This window comes from Sabethes cyaneus, chromosome 2, assembly GCF_943734655.1.
Source record: "Sabethes cyaneus chromosome 2, idSabCyanKW18_F2, whole genome shotgun sequence".
Taxonomy (NCBI): domain Eukaryota; kingdom Metazoa; phylum Arthropoda; class Insecta; order Diptera; family Culicidae; genus Sabethes; species Sabethes cyaneus.
This window is the reverse complement of record NC_071354.1, coordinates 55,618,332-55,635,588: the sequence shown is the minus strand read 5'-3', so window position 1 is coordinate 55,635,588 and position 17,257 is coordinate 55,618,332. Positions and strand designations below refer to the sequence as shown.

The following is a 17,257-nucleotide window of genomic DNA, read 5'->3' as shown; positions in this document are numbered from 1 at the left end:
CTCGTTTGTTTTTTTACACATTTGCGTTGTTTTCTCTTATCAGGATTAGACTAAATTAATTTTAAGTAGTTTAATATGTATTTTTTCTCCCGTGTTTTGATCAGAAAAATCAACCAACTATCTAACCAACGTTTTGCGTCAGAAGCAGTAACAGATATTCAATCCAAGTTTAGTGGTCTCAGTTTAAAGCATGGTATTGAAAATGCTGATGCTGATATTCACCGGTCACCATTGGAGCCTGTCTCGGAAAATGTTCCCACTGTAGAAATATATCCAAACATTCGGCCAACATTCAACTTTGCTGCCTATGTAAATAAATCTGAGCCACTACAGCAACTGGTTCGACTAGGTGTCGACCTCCATAAGCTGGAAAAACGCAAAGGAATACCGCAATTTATCCTAAAACTCGACTTCGAACGAAATATGAAACAACATCTCAGATTTCTCACCGATGTTGGTGTTGCTGCGGAAGGCCTAGGAGAATTCATAACGAAGAATCCGTTGATATTTAAAGAAGAAATTGGCAACATGGAAGTTCGCATCAACTACTTGCAGTCCAAGCAATTTATGCCGGAGCAAATCACTAGAATTGTTAGCAAAAACCCGTTCTGGCTAATGATCAGCACTAAAAGAATAGATAAGCGACTAGGTTTCTTTCAAAAAACCTTCGAACTTGGTGGCAATGATGTGCGTTTATTAACGACGAAACAACCCAGGCTGATCACGTACAATTTGGAACACATTAGAAAAAATACGTTTGCAATCAAAGAAGAAATGGGCTTCGAAAAAGAGCAAATTAAGCAACTGCTGCTAAGTAAACCTAAACTTTGGATGATAAGTAAGTCTTGATTTATTAAGACAGAATAGCAATGAAATTCCGTTTCGAAACTTAAATTATTGCTTGTAGCTACTTAATTTGACAATTGTAATTTACATTATTACTGTTATTTTTTTATAGATGAAGATAATCTTATGCATCGATTTGAATACATTAATCGTAAAATGCAACTTACAAACGCTGAAATACTTAGAACACCTGAGATTCTGCTGGCTCGTGAATACCGGATAAAACAGCGTCATGGCTTTTTACAGTTTTTGGGGAAAGCTCAGTACAACCCGCGGAAGGAACTTTATATCTCGCCTAAAACGCTGGTTGAAGGTAACGATCAAGACTTTGTCATTCATGTTGCTAAATCGGATATGTTAAGTTATAACAACTACTTGAAGACACTATGATGTTAAATATCACATAAAGAAATAAAAATATATTGAAGACGAAGGTTGATCAGATCAAATTTAAAACAAACAGTGCCTTGATTGCTTTTTTGTACATTAACTAAGTTTGCCGAGTTCAATTTTTCGTTTCAATGCATGGATCGAGGTAAACAATAAAGAATCGATTATTCCTGCGACCGTGAATATTCCTCCTATAATCGCACATAAGTTCGTTGCGAAATGACTGAAAGAACTAAAATACAGAAAAAAAATTTGTAACGTAAAAATCAAATCGCATCACGGCAATTGACTTACCTTCGCTTCTCCGTAAATCTTACCATGAGTGGAGAAAGTTCATAAGTGACAAAAATACCTGGCATTCCTGTTTCACCGCTTGCCACTGAGACACTTTTCTGGTGTTTAGTAACAGAAAACTGATTGGTATGAAGTTTTGGTCCGTTAAGTGGTACAAATTCGGTTGGGACTATTTTTATGTAGTACTGAAACATCATTGCTCCTGTGTAGTAAAAAAATAAACCATTAATTCAAAGATTTAAAATTCTCACATAGAAAGGGTGTTCATTTTGTTCGTTTTTTATTTAAAATTTTACAGATAATTAGTTATTTTCCCTCTGGTCGAAAATAACCCTGTGAAGCATGGTTATTTTTGATTTTGAAAATTCGATACCTAATTCTGGCTTTAGTTTTCAGAAGGTCGCATAATCAACCCTTTTACATGCATTATGCGACCTTTTGAAAACTAAAGCCAGAATTATTCCAAATGATGAAAGTCATGAAAGTGCATCACCTTGTGCATCACAAGAGACCGTTAGTTTTTTGCGTTTTTTGTGATCCAGATATTAGTTCCCTTAGTTCCCTACCGCACCCAGATATTCTCTCTCATTGATAGCTAGCAACTGAAGAAACCACTCTAACATTGGCCGTCCCGTTAAAAAAAAACTGCTACCATCTCTTTGAACAACTGTTGGATTAGCCGCTGGACGGCTAAGAGATTGACAAGTTGAAGCAAATGTCATATAATAAATTAATATTACGTGATACAAAATTTGATATCGGCAGCACGCCGCGGTTTTGAAAGCGCATTACGAACTGCAAACGATATTGTTCTGTTTCCTACGGAATACTGAAAGTTTCACAAAAATGCCCGCAGTTCCCGGAAGTGTTTACGGCCAAAACCAGCAACCATCGTGTTTCGATCGCATGAAAACTGGTTTCACCATTGGATTCTGTGTGGGGATGGCTAGCGGTGCATTATTTGGAGGATTCTCTGCATTAAGGTAATATTTGCGTTGTAAACATAGCTATGTACATGTTTTAAATAAAATATGTTGGCTAGCTCTAAAAAGCTATTCAAAGTGAATTAATTTTGTAAACGCAAAAAGTAATACAAGTAATTTTTTGTTTGTTTTAGATACGGTCTGCGTGGTCGCGAATTAATCAACAACGTTGGAAAAGTAATGATTCAAGGAGGAGGCACATTTGGCACTTTTATGGCAATTGGTACTGGAATTCGATGTTAATAATCTGGCAGTTCACAAAATGTATGTAATAAAGGGTTGATCGAAAAATTATAGTTTTTCAACTTACCTTCATTAGCAATCTCCTCGGTCGAATCAAGCGGACTGGTTTGTCCAAATCCAAACTCTTCTCCGAACGAAAGTGTGTTTATTCTATGAGAAGTGTTGAATCTACTAGAAGCAAATGGTTGGACGTCATGCACGTGGATGTGACTGAAGGAAAAACTTTTTCCCGGTGCTATATGAAAGCTTCCACCCACTCGGTTCACTTCCATGGATCCGTATATTTGGCATCCTTCATCGAAGGCCTTCGCTTCTAAACTTAGTTTTTCCTCGGCCACTTTATGTTTACACTGTTCGAAAGATTCCAAAGTAGGGTTCCACTGCCTGTTTCGATAGGCATCGATAACGTCTTGGCATGTGTTGCAACACCTGCAATAATGAATTTATTGTTTGTTAGTATACGTTTCTCACCTTTAAATGATAACAATTGTTTTCCTTCATTTCGTCTCAGCAAAACTAATAAAGGCGTTCCATTCATTTCTCAGTGTATACTTACTTGGTTGTATTTGTTTCGGCTCCATAACACGAGCCACAGGCTTTTTCAGTTGTACTTGAAACTATTGATTCATTGCTTTTATTTGGAGGGGCAGAAATATCTTCTTTCTTTGGTTTTTCAATTGGCTGTCCATTGAGGTCCAGTCTTCTTTTGTAAATATCATGCTCAATATGCAAATGTTGCTCGCCTGTAGCATCTTGAGCATCTAACGAAACATCTAAAAAAAACAGACAGCATGCGTAACATATTTAACTTGTTTTATATAATAGCAACGTTATGATATACTTACAATCACAAGATATTCTGGGAATGTTGAAATCAAGATTAATTTTTAATTTTTGTCCTCTGGTAGAGTCCACAAATAGCTCATCGGTAATGATTGGCGTCAAATACGCCATGAGCTCGGAATAGATAAGTATTATTATAATAACACCACTGACGATGGTTACTGTCGAATAAGGTCGTAAGCATATTGTATTTCAAAATGAAACAAGTAGGTACCTACTGATACTTACATGTAGCGCCACCAATTGTTCTAATACTGAATTCTTTATCAATTTTCGGATAAGCATCAAAGCGGCGAAGCGAATCGAGAGATGGCATTACAAAGCAAAAGAACAGTAAATCAAAATGATGTTAGAATTGCTAGAATGCACGGTGTATAGAGCAATAGAGCACCACAATTGGGAGGAATCGATACACGTAATAACAATCAGCCGCTTTTATCGCACTGTTATTACCCTAGCTAGGCGCCAGCATATGCACACGCATTCGAAAAAAATAATACAATCCGTTGTGTCATATTTAGAGAGCTGCAAATGTCTAGAATTACCGGCATTTTTTACCAGGGGCATGAAAACGTCAAAATTTTGAGTACCAAATACAAAACACCAAGATGGTGATGAGTGGAAAATTTGTTTGATTTTAGCTGCTTGATCGTGCAAACCCAATCCACCTTTTCGCGTGCTTAATGGCGGCAAGTGGGCACAACTTTTGGAAAATATTTAAATGCTTTTGGCAACTTTGCTAACGTACGCTTGACAGTTTTACAAAGGGGAAAATGTCAACTTGACGTGAGCAGAGTTGCCAAAAGCATGTAAAGTGTCATGTCAGTTCGTCAGTGCTGACAGCATTCAGTTTGAAGCGCAGGTTAAAACTGTCTAGCATTACGGTTTATGGGTCGATCTGTCAAACTGCCCGTATCGTTCGTAAATTTCGGGTTCGAGTTAGCACGAACCCAGGTTAATTTATGAATTCGCTATTGGACTCGCTTTGATCAGATGCCATATTTTTTAAAACAAATTTCTGCAACTGCTCGAAAACCGAAAAATCGAGCAGTTTTCGGGCTACTCGAATTGTCTGGTTTAAAAATAATCTGCGAAAATCTTTACACTTTTTCAGGAAGTCTGTGCATGTTTAAAGAGCGGTGAACGAAAAACTGCACCAAAGCAATAAAAGTCATAAAAACTGCAAATACATATTTCCGGAGTGATTCGCGATAAGGGCGCAACTTACGAGGTGTAAACAATGAGGAATATCACTGTGATAATTTGTCATTACATTTTCAAGTCTTAATTTAAATAAAAGTTACAAAAATCAAGTTTAAAGACATAAATTGGTGTAGAATAAATCAATCTTATAATTTCACAACAATACTGCATAAAATTTGTTAATTCAAGCTCAAAATCTAAGTTTTATAGTTGAACCCCTTGGAATGAGGCTCAAAGCAATTACAATGAGATTCGCCCAGCCCTGTTTCGCCTTGTTTTGATTTTTTTATTTAGTTTCGCCTGTTTAAAATGCGCCTGTGTTTTGAAAACAGTTTCGCTCTTTACTATCGCCTGTTTTTAAAATGATTTGCAAATAAGCCTGTCACTTCATAACAATGCAAGGGGCTAAACTTCAATTGCCCATCACTAAACACTTGTTTCAAATAATTCTAACGATTAAAACAGAAGAGAGGATTCTTGCCAAGGATATTATCAGTCTTTTTTAGGCTGATGGTGTGATAAAACGATTTGTTTACAATTTGCCAGTTGAGCCCCAATTGCGAATCACTCCGGATTTGCAATTTTATTTATAATGATCTGCATAATGATTCCAAAAATCTGGAATTTGCAGACAAAACTGCAAATCTGCTATCCCTGGCGTTGATTCTTGCTTTGGTGCAGAAACTTTTGTAGTGCTTCTTTATCAGCAAACTAAACGAGACTGTCATCGATTGTTACCGACGGCGTTGACGGCTAAATAATTATGTTTGTAGGTAGATGATGTAACCAACACATGTTAGCTGATTTGATTTAATTCATCTTAAATACATTGTGAATTGCAGTTTTGAAACTAAGCTAGAAAGGAAACATTGGTTTTCGTAGTGCTCTGCGGTTGAAATTGAAAGAGTTTGTAGTGCTGGTTGTTATATACCTCCATGGTCTGATATCTGGTATATTTTGACGTGGTCAAATTGTGTTCTGACAACTGGTCATGTGCCGGGTGTGTGGATAATCTGAATGAGAACGTAGGTGAGAAATTCATTTCATAGAAAAAATTGGAAAGGAATAAAATTCTGAGCTGGTAAAGGGGGATCTAACTTATTGGATCGGCCAATATAGGTGGCAAAAGCTGGCATCGTTTCAACTAGGAGTTAAAGATTTCCCGATATCAAAGTAGTTCTGAATCGAAAAATGAAGAAACGAACGTCTCCTCCCTTGTCGGAAAATTCTTTCCAAACCAGCCGGGACACGATGTCCGACAATGAGTTCCGGTACATCAACGAACGACCGGTTGACGATATATCGCTGGACTTTTTCTACAAGCCGCACACGATCAGCCTGCTAGCCGGATCAATTTTCGCTGTGATGTATTTTGCATTTATTCGGTAAGTATTCTGTCTACGGCTGCGATCGTACGACTAATTGAATTATAAGTTTGTCGCCTGGGTACTGGAATATGTCCTAACCACAATTGATTAAATCATAGAAGCTAGAACGTGAAAATAGTGTGTTAGATAATCGATTAAGTTTTGCGACTGTGTGTATGATGTGTAGCATGTAGAATCCATTTGTTAGTTGATTGGTATTGTAGTACGCATTCAATTGCATTTTTATGCTTTCGCGCTTGAAAGCGTCTAGATTCCATGCTATGATAAGCTTTGATTTATCAGGGTCTTTAATCATCTATCTTTATTCTGATAGATATGTAATCTTAAATGTAAGACAAGACTTGTGATTGATTAACACCCATTTCACTGGAAATTTCAGGAAAATAAAATAACACATGTAATGTTCTTTTTTTTAGTGATCAAACGGACCTGCAGAAGAACATTTGGGCCGGAATGGTTTCCGTGATATTCTTCTTTCTAATTATCTCGGTACTAGCCTTTCCCAATGGACCGTTTACGCGCCCTCATCCGGTTGTCTGGCGTATGCTGTTCGGTTTATCAGTGATGTATCTATTATTTCTACTGTTTCTGATGTTTCAAGATTACAAGTCTATTATGGGTATATTGTACTGGTTTGATCCCACGCTTCGTGCCTTTCATATAGACATGGATAAAGTAATTTTTACAATTTGCCTACAACGTAGAGAAAGTATCTGATGTAATTTTTCCATTTCAGGAGTATGGCGCCAACTGTTCAGATGTTTCCTTCGAACGCGTTTTGTCCCATCTGGATGTGTTTGCTTGGGGCCACTTTCTAGGTTGGGCATTCAAGGCGGTACTCATTCGGCACATGGGCATTTTATGGGCAATCTCTGTAATGTGGGAAATTACCGAGATAACTTTCGCTCATCTTCTTCCGAACTTTGCCGAGTGCTGGTGGGATGCACTTATTCTGGATGTGCTTGTCTGCAACGGACTAGGCATATGGTGTGGACTGAAAATTTGCAAACTACTCGAAATGAGAGAGTATAAATGGGCAAGCATACGGGATATTTCTTCTACAAAAGGTAAACTGAAGAGAGCTGTGCTACAGTTTACACCGGAAAGTTGGGCTCCTGTGCGGTGGCTTGATCCCAAGTGCACATATATGCGCTTTTTTGCCGTCAGTCAATTAGTGCTACTGTGGCAGGTGGGTGGAAATAAAATAATGAAAAAAGAAAGGAACTAATCATTTCAATATATTTTCAGCTGACTGAACTGAATACCTTCTTCTTGAAACACATTTTTGAAATGCCTCCATCGCATCCGGTCGTTATCGGGCGGTTAGTATTTGTCGGTTTATTTACAGCGCCTTCTGTCCGCCAGTACTACATTTACGTGACTGACCCCCGGTGCAAGCGATTGGGAACGCAATGTTGGGTCCACATTGCCATTTTGGTATCGGAAGCCATTTTATGCATAAAGAATGGCACGGAGCTATTCGAACGCACTCAGGTCAAGAATATTGTGTTTTGGCTCTTCATACAAGCGGGCATCTCAGTGCTATTCGTTTACGGCTGCATGCTCTGGTACAAATACGTTGGCGTAAGTTTCGAAAACTGTATTTTTCGCGGTTATTCCCTATTGAGTTTACGTGTATATTCCAGGATGATGAATCTCAAAACTCCTCACCGATAAAGCAACGCACTGGCGAGTTCAAAGATTCAGCAGTCACATCAGGCGACTCGAAAGGTATGCAATAACTGAATCGTATGATTTACTGATTAAGTCTGCTTTTGAAATCTTATTTTACCGCACATACTCTCAGTTGCTAGCCGGAACGATACTGTTATCAGTTTTCAATTTCTTTGATTGATAGTACTTGCTTTAATGCTTTTTAAGTGAGCATTTAGCATTTAAGCTACTGTTTATGTCGTTTGTTTATGTTCGTATTTGTTTACCGACTATTTTACGTTGGTTTGGAAGACACTGTTTACAATCGTTTCCTGTGTACTAGTATATTTCCCTTTTTCTTTCACCAAACACGCCACACTCCACTCTGTGTCAGGACCCGAGTATTACGTGCATCCTGTATTTGTCGCACACGCACATGGTAAATTACGATGTCCCGACTTGAAAAGCACAAGTTATGATATTAAAATTAAAATAGTCTAGCTTGTGAATAGGTGACTATCTGCTTGTTGTACCATTTGCAGCGGTCAGAATGAAGCTGGGAGTTTTTTCTATGTGCAGAAAAAATAAGCATAGGATTATGTATGTAAGGTTCTAGAACGTAGAACCAGCTTGTCAATGTCGCTTCATGTTTGACAGCAGTTTATTTTTATATACTCCTCTGTAATGAAATTCGAGTTAGAAAAACTTTTCAAAATAAAAACTCTTTCTATCAATACAAGAATTATATTAATGCCGTTACTATCGACTAAAAAGGGCATTGCTGTTATTTAGATATCTTACAGATAAATCTATCGCTATTCGAGACGCACAAAGTTTTCTTTGGAAACAATAGTTAGTTCAATTATTTTCTTTGTTAGGCTACGAGCACAGAGGGCATATGTATTCATATTCTGCACAAATGAATGGATGTTTATTTATTTGATCACGTTATTTTCACCAACTTATTTGATCACCTGTTTTGTAATCTAATAAAAAAAATTATTCATTCAACGCGTCTTTAAAAAGGTAACTTATACCATATGGTGAGATACGGCACCATGAAAACATGCAATGAATTGGAAGTCCAATTCACATCATGACTCGAGGTTTACTCTATCCAACCACGGCCAGTGAACTTCTTTATCGACTGTGATATTAATAGCAGATTATGTGTGCATCGCTAGAAGAATATGTTTTTACAGAGAGCCTGCTGCGCTAGTGAACGTTCAGATCATTTTCAAAAGGGTGCTTGCTCTACGTTTATATGGCACATTCGACCGTATTTCTTGAAAAAGGATTCGGTTGGGTGAGGTATGGTTATCAAGACATACCTAGCACATAATTTTTTCACCCGGAAAGCTGTTGACCGCTAGTTAACTATGCGTCGACGCTTTCCTTCCTTTAATGAATTGCTTTACCTGACGGCATTATAAGTCCACGTGCGTAACTAGATTAGGTACTAACTAAACCATTGATCAAAATTTTTGACTAAAGATTTAAAGAAATTCAATTATTTGCATAATTTTTGCAAACTTGGTAATAGCAGGAATAGGAACGACAATGCTCATTTGCATTTGTTGTTCGATAACTTCAATTCTCATGCAGTTAATAATGTCCTTAGGGGCCATCCATATACCACGTGGACAGCTTAGAGAGGGGTGGGGGGTATGAAAATGTCCACGGAAGGGGGGGAGGGGGTATGGAAAATGTCCACGTGGACAAGTTTTTTTTCCTACAAAAAATTGAAATTAGAAACAGCAATGTTGAATTGATTCTACATATGTATTAGCATTAACCATTGATCAGTGATTGTTTTTGAGATCGAATAAAGTTCGATCGATCTGAGGCATATGTTGAGCTAAACACATAACCCGAGCATTACTAGGGCACATATCTGGCATAAATCTTATTGAAAAGATTAAACCTGCGATAGTACACATAGCTGTTGATTGCCGAGCCTGACATTTGATGTAATGCAGTAATTAAGATATTATAATTGTTTTACAATCCTTGCACCCTTTTGAAAATGATAAAGATAACGTAAGAATTCACGAATATTCACCAGTCACGTGACTTATTTATCATTTAGGTCGCGGCTGCATCGAATGTGGATTGTATTTTGCTCAAAATCAAATGCAAGGGCATCCATGGGCAACATATTTCCATCGGAAAGGTCTTGTGTTGTGTTGAAGTAGACGGCCAAGCTGAGGTGCTTTGGTTAGACAAAGATACTCAAAGATAAAGATACAAAGATAAAGAAGCTGAAACGGACTTTCTTGCAGTCGATAATAATTTGCAGTAGACAAGATCACTAGAATTAAGGTTCTAACACATTGCATACGGATTTTAATACGCTGCGGAAAATTGACGGAAAATCCATGAAAAAATTCAAATTTCCGCAACGGCTGAAAAACCGTAAGCATTGTGTCGGGGTTTTTAGACTGGAGCTTCCTTTCACGTAAGCTTTTTCAATAAATACTGCATAAATCAAGTTGAAAAAAAATTAACACAATGCATTTCTGTTTTGTTAAATTTGACATAAGAAAAAAAATGTCCACGTGGACAAACAATGGAGGGGGGTGGGGGTTGAGCCAATGTCCACGCTTGTCCACGGAGGGGGACGGGGGGGTTGAAAATTGGTATTTTTCTGTCCACGTGGTATCTGGATGGCCCCTTATTTAAATACAACCGAATAAGAAACAATCTAACCTAATGTTTATCTCTCCGTTAGAATAATTCAACGGCGACTAAAACCAAAAAATGTAATTTAGTCTATCTTAACACCAAATATACATACCGCAAAAACTCATTGTAAAAATAATTCAATTTTTAGCGGTGCAATTTTGCCCTCTTGCGAAAAAACATTAAGTACAAAATCACATAAATTAATGTTTACAACACGATGATGTTATGGTGTCAACAACACGAATCGGTCGATCAAAAATTTGTTCTTTAGGATTTGGAATTTCTAACAAAGTTGAACCTAATCGACGTTCTTTTTTTTTGTTTTGTCATTACAAAGCAATTTGTATGTATTTGCAAAAATTTCCACATGATATACACTTCAGAACCCCTCATTTAACAATAATATTATGATGATAATGTTCAAAATGTCACCCGTCAGACTCTGGAGTTAACTGTTAACATTAATATTAGCGTTCTGGTGTTAGTAAATTACGTTGTTAACCATCAAATGGAAGTTATTGTCCTTATATGTAATTGTTTTGTGTGGTTTAAAAAAACCTATTTTACCAACTGTACTGTTACTGTTTTCTCTTATTTCTTTGAATGTTTACTTTTAGGAAAACCATCAGCAAAAAGTTCACCTAAATCGACTCCTACCAAAAATGCTAGATCTCACCAAAATAATATTAAACAGGATTAGTTTATTTTACCGCTTCTAAACCAGATGGTAGAACATAATTGTGAAATAGTAGTTTAGATAAGGGCAATAGGTTGTGAAGGTTGACCCGAGTAATGTCAGGGATGGACTACTTCCCAATTTTTGATTTTACTCGATTAGAGTTCAGCTTCTTACAGGTCTATTTAGACAATGCTTAGCAGGCATAGAAAAACGATACTGGAGTATGTTCCTTCGTCGATTTGCCTACTTTTATTTTTATAAGGAAACTAATATTACGGAAGTCTAAAGAAAATCAACATAGGTATCTTAACTAAATTTCAGTTATTCTAGAATTGGAAAAAATGCATGTCACAGTTTTACGCAAAGCATCGTAAAATTTCAGTTAGTTACTATCAGACTACAGACAAACTGGCGTAACACACTGTGTTCCATGCTTCGCATGGTGTAACAGTTACTAATAATTTGGTTTTAGTGGGAATATCTCCGTACTTGCTATTATAGTGACGCAAAGGAAAAACTATTTCCAAAATGCCTGCTTGTCCGAGGGATATTTCCGTTTGCAAGGTAATATTTGCAAATGTCGATCATAAATGGTGCTAGGGTTCACGCAAAATATGCGTGACGTTATCTTCTGTAGGGTCCTCTTTAAGGAGTTATGTCTGTTTGTCTGTGACTTCTACTTAGTGTAAAAAAAGCTCGCGTTGAAATTACAATAAGGGTGTTATTCGCGTCTTTTTTATTTGTAAGAACATTCTAAAATCACCTCTATCATGAAAAGACAGATCTTGAACATGTTAAAAAAAACTAATGAATGTTTGAATACATAATAAAATTCGCACGCGAAGACGAAGAAGTTGTATGCTTAGATCTAAACAGAGGGTGACAAGCCTGTTAAATGACATACCGCTTTGCGATTTATGATGGTACCTTTTGGTACCATCGATTGCTAGTTTACCATACCAGTCACTTCCCTGGATCAATTGTACAAATAATAGTATCTGCGCTGTAAATCGTGCTACCAGTTGCTGCAGTAACTTTCAATCGTTAAATATTCTTCTATTCGTTTTAGTCGCAAATAGAATGATAACGATGTTAACTGCATGCATGGGTGAATGGCGACGCATGTTTGCTCAAAGTTTTATTTTCATCACAAATTTAGTGATAAGTTACCGATTTCTCTTTTATTTAATTTCACCTTTGATGAAAGTTTAAAGCTATACGACTAATGTTAAATTATAATATTCCAATACTCAGTTCACAATTACGTAACTAATAATAAGCATAATTCAATCATCCAACAATATTATTCAGTCAGTCTACCACTAAACTCACGTTTAGCTCATGGATTATAAACTTAAGCATGCGTAGAACGATCACCAGAGAAACAAAATATCAAAAAAAAAAAAAAAGGTTTGGGATAAACGGTTTCGTGTTTCGAAAAACACGCATTCGAATAGTCCGCTTCGTGACATATCATCTTGTGTAGTTTGCCTAGTGTAGACAATAATGATTAATCTATCATGTTTTGATTAGTTCTGTATAGTTAGGATGCTGTTGTTAGTTCTATCGGAGCCAATTAAAATAATTTCTAAAATTTAAATTTGAAAACCGTGCTGATAGACGACCTAGACTTGATTAACGAGTGCCGCTTGCTGTTAATAATTTTGAATGTAATTTGGATGGTTTAGTTTAAAGGTTCGGTTACTGATATCGGTGCAACAAATTCACTCATGATATTATAGGATTACAGACACAGCGCTATCGTTCTTTTAGGACCAGGTACAGTTCGCTTCAAAGGAAGTCTCTAGTCAGTAAGATTGGAATAAAAGAAAAATAATTTAAAAAGGATTAAGAAATAAACGATGTAATTTTTACGATTTGAATATAAACAAATGAATTAATATCGCTTTTTCTTTCCTGTAAGTCGGATCAATCTGCATTCGCACGTTTTATATATAGAATTTTTCTAGTGAATAGGTAGTGAGCAAATGTTCAATGGATGCTGCTGTAAGTCTGCAAAATTATCCCTGTCTTATCGAAAGGTTTTGTTTTGCAATTGTTTCATCTATTTACCGACACTAATCTACTCATACGTTTGATGACAATTCCCCATCGGTAAAACAAAGTTTCGGGTTATAATTTTGCAGTCATTTGCGATGCCAAAAATGCCTTTGCTGAATATTGTGTCTCATGGTTTAATTTCCGCTCGTCGGATGGCACCCTTAACACTAGATTTACCAAACCAGTCATTTTGGCTGGTCGTGCAATTTTAACTCAACAATTTTAACTTAACATTTGCTTTCAGAAATAATGTTATGACTATAAGCTATAAGAAATAATGATAGCTATAAGTAGAGAGAACAGTTTATGTACCTAATGTTACTTTATATAGATTAACAGCAAATATATTTTTATTTTATTGACATTTATACCAGTATCAGTCAGCATGACTAAACAGCCGGTATATCTAGTGTTAAGGGTGATGTGAAGTAAATTGCGGAATAGGTTGGTTCCAAATCAAGCATTTGCCGTAATTCAATGAATTAAGAGGAGGCGCGAAGAAAGGTAACATTAACATTGACTTTGCACCAATCTTAAGTTGTTTTTGCTCCGAGCCTGTCGTCCTGTTGTACGATCCATTCTTCATTGCCAAAATATTTCTGTGCGTAGGAGAAAAAAATGCCTCCAACTTGTCACGATAGCACATATCTTTATCATTCTTACACGAAGACCAGCGGTGTGACAATATTTTCTCACCAGGCCCTGGCAGATTGCGGGTCTTTGAGATGTTCAACAATTCGTGCGTTTTTAATAGTAAGAAAACTATATGTGGATGTATTATTACAATATTATAAGATGTGAAATTGTTGAATGTTCTGTATTTACGATTCAATGCAATGTGGTAACTATGTAAATAAATATTTCAAACGTCTGCTGATAGTCGAAGTTCAAGTCGAATGAAATGTTACGCCGAGTTTTAATTTCACCGAGAAAAGTCAACGAAACCAAGAAATAATTGACTGAAGTTTTTGGAGCGTCTTAGTAGAATACGAAACCTAAAAGTAAAAAATATGAAAACTTATCCAATTTAATTCTACTATGTGTATTTTATTCAATGACAGATACGTATTTCGCCTACGACTTGCAGGCTTCCTCAGTGTCTGTTTTCGAACTCTCGAAAACAGACACTGAGGAAGCCTGCAAGTCGTAGGCGAAATACGTATCTGTCATTGAATAAAATACACATAGTAGAATTAAATTGGATAAGTTTTCATATTTTTTACTTTTAGGTTTCGTATTCTACTAAGACGCTCCAAAAACTTCAGTCAATTGTTTCTTGGTTTCGTTGACTTTTCTCGGTGAAATTAAAACTCGGCGTAACATTTCATTCGACTTGAACTTCGACTATCAGCAGACGTTTGAAATATTTATTTACATAGTTACCAGTTGTTTTCGAGAGTTCGAAAACAGACACTGAGGAAGCCTGCAAGTCGTAGGCGAAATACGTATCTGTCATTGAATAAAATACACATAGTAGAATTAAATTGGATAAGTTTTCTTATTTTTTATTTTTAAGAAATAATTGACGATGGAACTGAAGCCTTCTGCCGTACGGAGGAAAGTACGTTAGTTCCTTGATTGTTGGATTTAAACAACATGCGATATCGGTGCCCAAAAGTTATACGCTATCCCTCGAAGCCGTGCTGCCGAAAGATTGCGAGCTGGACGAAGCCCCTTGCGAGGACTAATTAATATAAAAAACTTCTTTAAAGTCTCTTGGTTGTTTTACGCATACTGGGACGGAGTGCGGGTCTCGCCGGAAGCAGTTTTTTCTTCTCGAGCGATTATTTTCCAGGTTAGGGGCGGCTCATATTGCGTCTGTGTCGAAACACGAGTGGCTGAACACTAACTGCAGTTCTCGCCCACTTCCCCGCCCGTTCTGAGGTGGCTGCCCTACCGGAGGGATAAGAACTAGACATATCGTATTACATTCTGGTACACGAGGTGATAATGCGACTTTTTTGGGCCCATGTTAGGCCCATATAAGGGTGTCTCACATCAAATTGCATCCCGGAAACAACGCTGTAGAACATTTTCTATTCGGATTTTCTCCTAAACATTCGGGTAGAAGTATTTTAAAGTATATTATTTACGCTGTATTTTAATCGCTGTCAGTTTGTCAGTCAGAAAGTGGGAAAAGATGTCATCACCCGAAAAGCAACGTCGCGGATTAATTTCGCGCAAGCACCTGGAAAATCTTCAACGCTCTCATCGGGACATCCGATCCGATCCCAAATCCGAAAACAACTCGCAATCGTGTAGTCAACGGTGAGACGTGTGATTAACCGTTACTACGAAACTCTGAGCATCGAACAGAAGAAGAAATACGGTCCGAATAGATGTTCCATTAGTGATCAGGATCACAAGCGTGTCGTGAAAGCGTTTAAGCGGAATACCAATGCTTCGGTCAAGGATGTGGTCAAAAGATTGAATCTGTCCTAGTCTTTCGTTCAGAGAGCCAATGATCTAGAGAAACTGCACACGTACAAAGTGCAGAAGGGTCCATATCGTGACGAACGGTAAAATACGGTGGGAAAAGCCTTATTGTCTCATCATGGATGATAAGACTTGCGTTAAGGCGGACTTCTAGCAGCTACCGGGGCTACTCTTCTTCACCATCCAGCACAAGTTTGATGTTCAGGAAGAAGTAAGGAAGCCTATACTTTCAAAGTTTACCAAGAAATACATTATTTGTCAAGCGATTTGCTCATGTGGCAAATGGAGTGTTCTATTCGCGACTTCCGGGACTGTAAACGGGCAGATCTATCTCAAGGGGTGTCTACAGAAGGGTCTGCTTCCTCTGTTGAAGCAACACGAGGGCCCTACGATCGTCTAATCGGATCTAGTTTCGTGCAATTATTCAAAGGATCTTCTGGAGATCCGGGGTCACTTTCGTACCTAAGGACATGATCCCACCAACGCACCGGAACTAAGGACCATCGAAGGATGGTAAATGGTTGAATAATGCGCTCCAGAATTACCATGAAGTTCCATAGGGTAATAGGTTTATAAACCTAATCATTCCTGATTGGCACATGTCTCGCTCCAGATACCAGCCTGTCACTTCCTCAATAAGTGAGTAAGCTTGAAGTATATAGTAAATAATAAAACGGGGCATACCACAATAGTTCAAAATACTGGACGCAGTGGTAAGAGTACCTAAAAGAAGAGAGAGAGAGAGAGAGCCATCGAAATATACTGGGTTATTATGAAGTAGGCACTACGGAAGCATCGCAAGAAGGTCAAATCTGAGTAAGGCATACGGTTATGGTATTGAAGTTGATGTCACAAGCTTTTGTTAATGGGTTATATTTCATTGTGTGAAGGTTTGAAAAGGATCGGTCAATTAGGTAATTTTTTACAGCATTTTTTCCGTGACGCAATTTGATGTGGGACACCCTTTATTGTACGCTTGCGAGCCGTAATGTGTATCGGTGGAGTTAACGCGAAAACTGTAGATCTTCGTTAACTGTTGGTTGCGATACATCATTCGGACATGATACTCTCACATTTGGATTTCTAATTCGTGACTCCATCACCGTCGATGTCACCAGCGCCCAAGGGCGTATGTGGAGGTGCATTGGACATACCTTGAAGAGTGGACCGAACAAGATCCACAGGAAGGCACTTGGCTGGAATCACAGGGAAGAGTGGAGCGAATAAAATCTGTAGGACAGTAGGAAATTGTAATGACACATTCTAGTCTAATTTAATTGCTATTTTAAGCTTACTCGAAGTTCAATTTCTTACCCCATTTCGAGTTCAACTTCCAGTTTCATTTGAAGTCAAGGTTTAAGTAGAGTTGCCAAGTGGCCGGTTTTTAACTTGCGAAGCCGGTGGCTAGTCAATCTGGCAAAAAGGCCGGTTTTTCCACATAAGAAACTTGTACTTTTTGTCAGCAATCCTGAGCAGTGGATCATTGAAGATAGCTGGTTCAGCAGTAACCACATTTTGATTCTGGTGCTAATGTATATTAAATGGTCCACTAG

At 37.6% G+C, this 17,257-nt stretch overlaps 4 protein-coding genes and 1 non-coding gene across 6 annotated transcripts; 4 read left to right on the top strand and 1 right to left on the bottom strand.

The window, feature by feature from the left end:
- Positions 1 to 54: 54 nt before the first annotated feature.
- LOC128733662 (transcription termination factor 3, mitochondrial) lies at positions 55 to 1,403 on the top strand. Its single transcript, XM_053827402.1, has 2 exons — positions 55 to 838; positions 959 to 1,403. The coding sequence occupies exons 1-2, from the start codon at positions 76 to 78 to the stop codon at positions 1,234 to 1,236; spliced, it is 1,041 nt and encodes a 346-aa protein (XP_053683377.1). The 5' UTR covers positions 55 to 75; the 3' UTR covers positions 1,237 to 1,403.
- On the bottom strand, positions 878 to 4,027 carry LOC128733660 (endoplasmic reticulum-Golgi intermediate compartment protein 3). The gene is made up of 6 exons (XM_053827401.1): positions 3,828 to 4,027; positions 3,602 to 3,760; positions 3,313 to 3,529; positions 2,824 to 3,185; positions 1,531 to 1,732; positions 878 to 1,468 (listed from the first exon to the last, which is right to left on the bottom strand). Exons 1-6 carry the CDS (start codon positions 3,913 to 3,915, stop codon positions 1,333 to 1,335), a joined length of 1,164 nt encoding a protein of 387 aa, XP_053683376.1. The 5' UTR covers positions 3,916 to 4,027; the 3' UTR covers positions 878 to 1,332.
- Positions 2,266 to 2,793, top strand: LOC128733663 (reactive oxygen species modulator 1). The gene is made up of 2 exons (XM_053827403.1): positions 2,266 to 2,513; positions 2,648 to 2,793. Exons 1-2 carry the CDS (start codon positions 2,377 to 2,379, stop codon positions 2,754 to 2,756), a joined length of 246 nt encoding a protein of 81 aa, XP_053683378.1. The 5' UTR covers positions 2,266 to 2,376; the 3' UTR covers positions 2,757 to 2,793.
- Positions 4,028 to 5,678: 1,651 nt separating the features above from the next.
- Positions 5,679 to 13,066, top strand: LOC128733837 (phosphatidylserine synthase). 2 transcript variants are annotated; one of them, XM_053827660.1, is made up of 7 exons: positions 5,679 to 5,827; positions 5,922 to 6,187; positions 6,607 to 6,865; positions 6,927 to 7,379; positions 7,439 to 7,774; positions 7,837 to 7,921; positions 11,146 to 13,066. In XM_053827660.1, exons 2-7 carry the CDS (start codon positions 5,994 to 5,996, stop codon positions 11,226 to 11,228), a joined length of 1,410 nt encoding a protein of 469 aa, XP_053683635.1. In that variant the 5' UTR covers positions 5,679 to 5,827; positions 5,922 to 5,993; the 3' UTR covers positions 11,229 to 13,066. The 2 variants fall into 2 exon arrangements, with proteins under 2 accessions (XP_053683635.1, XP_053683634.1); XM_053827659.1 differs by having other exon boundaries at positions 5,679 to 5,831.
- LOC128739032 (U11 spliceosomal RNA) lies at positions 9,082 to 9,238 on the top strand. The gene has a single exon (XR_008412170.1). It is a non-coding gene; the product is annotated as a U11 spliceosomal RNA (small nuclear RNA).
- Positions 13,067 to 17,257: the final 4,191 nt, after the last annotated feature.